The sequence below is a fragment of the Cyprinus carpio genome, chromosome A17 (assembly GCF_018340385.1).
Source record: "Cyprinus carpio isolate SPL01 chromosome A17, ASM1834038v1, whole genome shotgun sequence".
NCBI classification, from domain to species: Eukaryota; Metazoa; Chordata; class Actinopteri; order Cypriniformes; family Cyprinidae; genus Cyprinus; species Cyprinus carpio.
The window spans coordinates 8,994,470-8,998,063 of NC_056588.1; the positions used below are offsets into that span (position 1 = coordinate 8,994,470).

The following is a 3,594-nucleotide window of genomic DNA, read 5'->3' on the forward strand; positions in this document are numbered from 1 at the left end:
TTTGTTTACAATTATTTCTGTTTATATTTGTTATAGATTATTCCAAAACTGCTGAATTGTGAATGGTTGTTTTTAAAGCAAACACATTTGTGTGATATATGAGAGAATATGAATTATGATAATTATGCTACGGTATTAGAGCTTAACCTTTGCATTAAACAACTGGATAATGAAGTGATTTTAATGAATAATGAGAATCAAAATATGGTAAAATTAAAAAACACTGTGTTGATCAGTTTCCATTGACCAGGTGTGACTTTATACATGGAGATCTAAATAATAACTGTCTAGAATAGAATTAAAAAATGAACATGATTTTGTAGATCTGCAGGTGATGTTCTTGCAGTGCTGCATTTAACATATCTGCAGAGCTTTTGCTGAGGTTGTTAAAATAAAAATATCTGGGCATGGATCATGCAGGCTTATGTGTATTAAAGATGAATGAGCTGTTGAGTAGTTTGACAGTTTCTGGGAAACAAACTGCTTAATCTTGTTGTTGTTTGGCTTAAATATTATTTTTTCCACATTAAGTGTTAACAGACCATCTAACAGGTCAGCTGTATCTATACTGGAAGACATCTGTATACCTTTTTCATGTCTTTGACAGCAAGAAGACTGGGACTGGTGATGAGCCAATTTCTTAAACTTCCTCTTCTGTGACAAGTCAAGGTCATTTTTTTCAAGTCAAGGCAATATTTTCATATCTATGTGCCGAAACAATAAAGAAACAGAAAGCAGGATTCAAAAGCATTTTTTTTTTTTTTTTGGTCATGATATGGATTTGTTTTTGCTGGTATTATATTGCTCTGTTAATGACATTGATCAATGCAAAACATTCATCATCGCAGCAGGTAAAGTGCTTTAGAATCCTTTCTGTTCCCCAGACACATATATTACAATATAGGGAAGTATTATGACATTCACAATAGTGGTGAACAAGTGGTCACCCAGCAGTGACTGATTTTTTGACAGAAAAAGAAAGAAAATGTTTAAAAGAAAAAATAATTTAAAACTTATTTTAAATTGGATTTATGGATAATTCCCATGAATGTAACAAAACATAATATTCAACACTTAACATGAATCATTTTTACACATGAAAGATAAAATAATTTAGAATAAAACAGTCTTATATTCAAATACTTGATAAACAACAACAAAAAAATTAAATAATAACACAGGAAAGCCGACAAACAAAACCATTGTCAAAAGATGACACACTGTATAAAGCTATAATCCTTTTTGTCTCTTTATACTGTATGTGCACTTCAATATTGTCCATATTCATTTGCATATTTAACTCTCAGTTTCAGAATCACTGCTGTCTCCTGTGCGAGGTGGTGATCTTTTCAAAGTGCTTTTACTCTCTTGTTTTGAAGTGCTGGACAAATCTATTGCCATGTCTTCTGAGTCATCTGCTCCGTTAGCTCCACTCGACCATGTTGTGTCACTGTCTTTCCCCTTGTGTTCGTCTGAATATGAATCTGAATGCGTCGATTCAGGTGAACCGGGACCTTTTTTTGTGATTTCTAGAGACTTTTTGTGCATTCCTGAAAGAATAAAATGCAGATGCGATTAAAAAATTGTCGCTTATTTGCCAAATATTTATAGTTGGATTACAAAACACTTTTAAGTCAGACCCTGGGTCTGTTTAAAGCCCAGTTCATGGTAAATTTAATTCTACACATTTAAGTGCAAAATATGGACAACAGCAGACAGACATTCACAAGACACCTCAGCTATGTATTCAAGTGATCAAATACATATTTGAGTCTTTGAGTATTAAATAGAAAAACCACCTGCTGGCTCACCTAGAAGCCAGGGAGCACAGGAGCCCATCATGCCATTCTTGGCCGAATTGATGATGGATTCTGGAAGTGGAATGGAGTGACGGACCATGGCACCATACAGCCCATATTCTGCCATAACGCTGCTGCGGCCCCAGCACTTCTCCCTTTTCCTCCACTTAGCACGGCGATTCTGAAACCATACCTGGGCAAAACCAAACCTGGGCATTAGCTATTGGAAAGAGAGAAAGATCGAGTAAGAAAAAGAGAGGGGAAAACTGTGAAAATCATCCTACCTGTATCCTGTCCTCTGGTAGCTCTGTCTTCATGGCCAGCATCTCTCTTGCGTAAACATCTGGATAGTGCGCTTCATGGAAGGCTTTCTCCAGCTCCTCAAGCTGATGCGAGGTGAAAACTGTCCTGAAAATCAAAACGAGATGTGTGGTTCATAAAATGAATCACCAGAAGTTTGCACAATAAACATTTAATGTAATATTTAATTTCATGAAATACCTGTGTCTTCGCTTCTTCCTCTTTTGTGAGTTCCCTGAGTTTTTCCCATCATTGCAATCCCCGGAAAGACAATCATCATCTGTAATGAAAAACATTTTTTTTTTTCTGTCAATAAAAAATAAAATCCCTTGACAGATTATAATATAATTTCACATGTTGGGGAAAGGGGAGGCAAATACAATTCATCAAATTATTAAATAAATAAAAAAAATATGAAAAATATAATAATATAAAAAAGTTACTAAAATGTTCTTTAAGTTATCAGTTTTTAAAAATTCAAATCAAATTCAAATTAAAAACATTTAATATGACTTAACCTGACTATATAGTTTAAAACCAACAAATCTTTTTTAAAGATTATGTCAAGTAGATATTTTTAAGGTAACTGAAGATTGGCACTGTTTATTCATATTATTATTTCTGATTCCTTCAAATTATAAATCATAAAATTATTCGTTAATGAAAAAACATTTTCCATTGCAAATAAAAAAGGTCAGTTTCAGGGTCAGTTTCAGCACCAACTTCAGTGAACAGCTCTTTGGCTGATTCAACAAACAAATAAAGTGATTTGTACCGGAATAGGCGTCCCGTTGCTGTTCTAGATTCTGCATGAAGTGACTCTCTGTCCGTGACTGCAGGAGTGGGATGTGGCTCGGGAGAAAACACGGGGCACCAGGAGGTTGTTGTGCCGCCAAACTGCAGAGAAAACCCAAGCCGAGCGGCAAAGAGCCTCCCGGGAAAGCAAATCCTCCGACCGCCGCGCACTGCCCCTCTCCATTGGCCTCCGCGCCAGGACCGGACTGATGCGGCTGAAGTTCGGACTCCAGACCGAGCAGATCTGTGATTGCGAACCCTTTGGACCTAAATCCAGATCCATTAAGACGTGATTTGTCGATTCCAAATGAGGGATACAGTTTAACCTTAGGTTTTTCGTCTGTAGCCTCTTCTCTTCCCGTCATGGTGTCAGTGTGTTAAATTCACTTTCTCTCTGAGGAGGTCAGGTTGGTGGGACGTTTAAGGGGTCTGGCGGGACCATTTATCCATCTGTTCAATCCAGCAGATCGTCGCACTGTCCAATCAGATTCAGCGTCAGATACATCTACCATGAAGAGGCGTTTCCCTTTTTCAATCACAAAGGATTAATTGCCACCAATTTTCCCTTTAAACCGATAAGGATTTTCCTCCCCTATCTGAACTGGTCCTAAGTATTTTATTTTCCCTTTAGATGGAAGATTTCACTCATATGCGCAGACTGTAACGCGTTGTGGGTTATTGAAAATGTTTAAAAGCCTGT

The 3,594-nt window shown here is 36.8% G+C and overlaps 1 protein-coding gene across 2 annotated transcripts; it reads right to left on the reverse strand.

The window, feature by feature from the left end:
• Positions 1-1,013: 1,013 nt before the first annotated feature.
• Positions 1,014-3,324, reverse strand: LOC109047047 (visual system homeobox 1 homolog, chx10-like). Of its 2 annotated transcripts, none has more exons than XM_019064788.2 (5): positions 2,875-3,324; positions 2,301-2,379; positions 2,084-2,207; positions 1,812-1,992; positions 1,014-1,550 (listed from the first exon to the last, which is right to left on the reverse strand). In XM_019064788.2, the coding sequence occupies exons 1-5, from the start codon at positions 3,257-3,259 to the stop codon at positions 1,297-1,299; spliced, it is 1,023 nt and encodes a 340-aa protein (XP_018920333.2). In that variant the 5' UTR covers positions 3,260-3,324; the 3' UTR covers positions 1,014-1,296. The 2 variants fall into 2 exon arrangements, with proteins under 2 accessions (XP_018920333.2, XP_042629841.1); XM_042773907.1 differs by having other exon boundaries at positions 1,800-1,992.
• Positions 3,325-3,594: the final 270 nt, after the last annotated feature.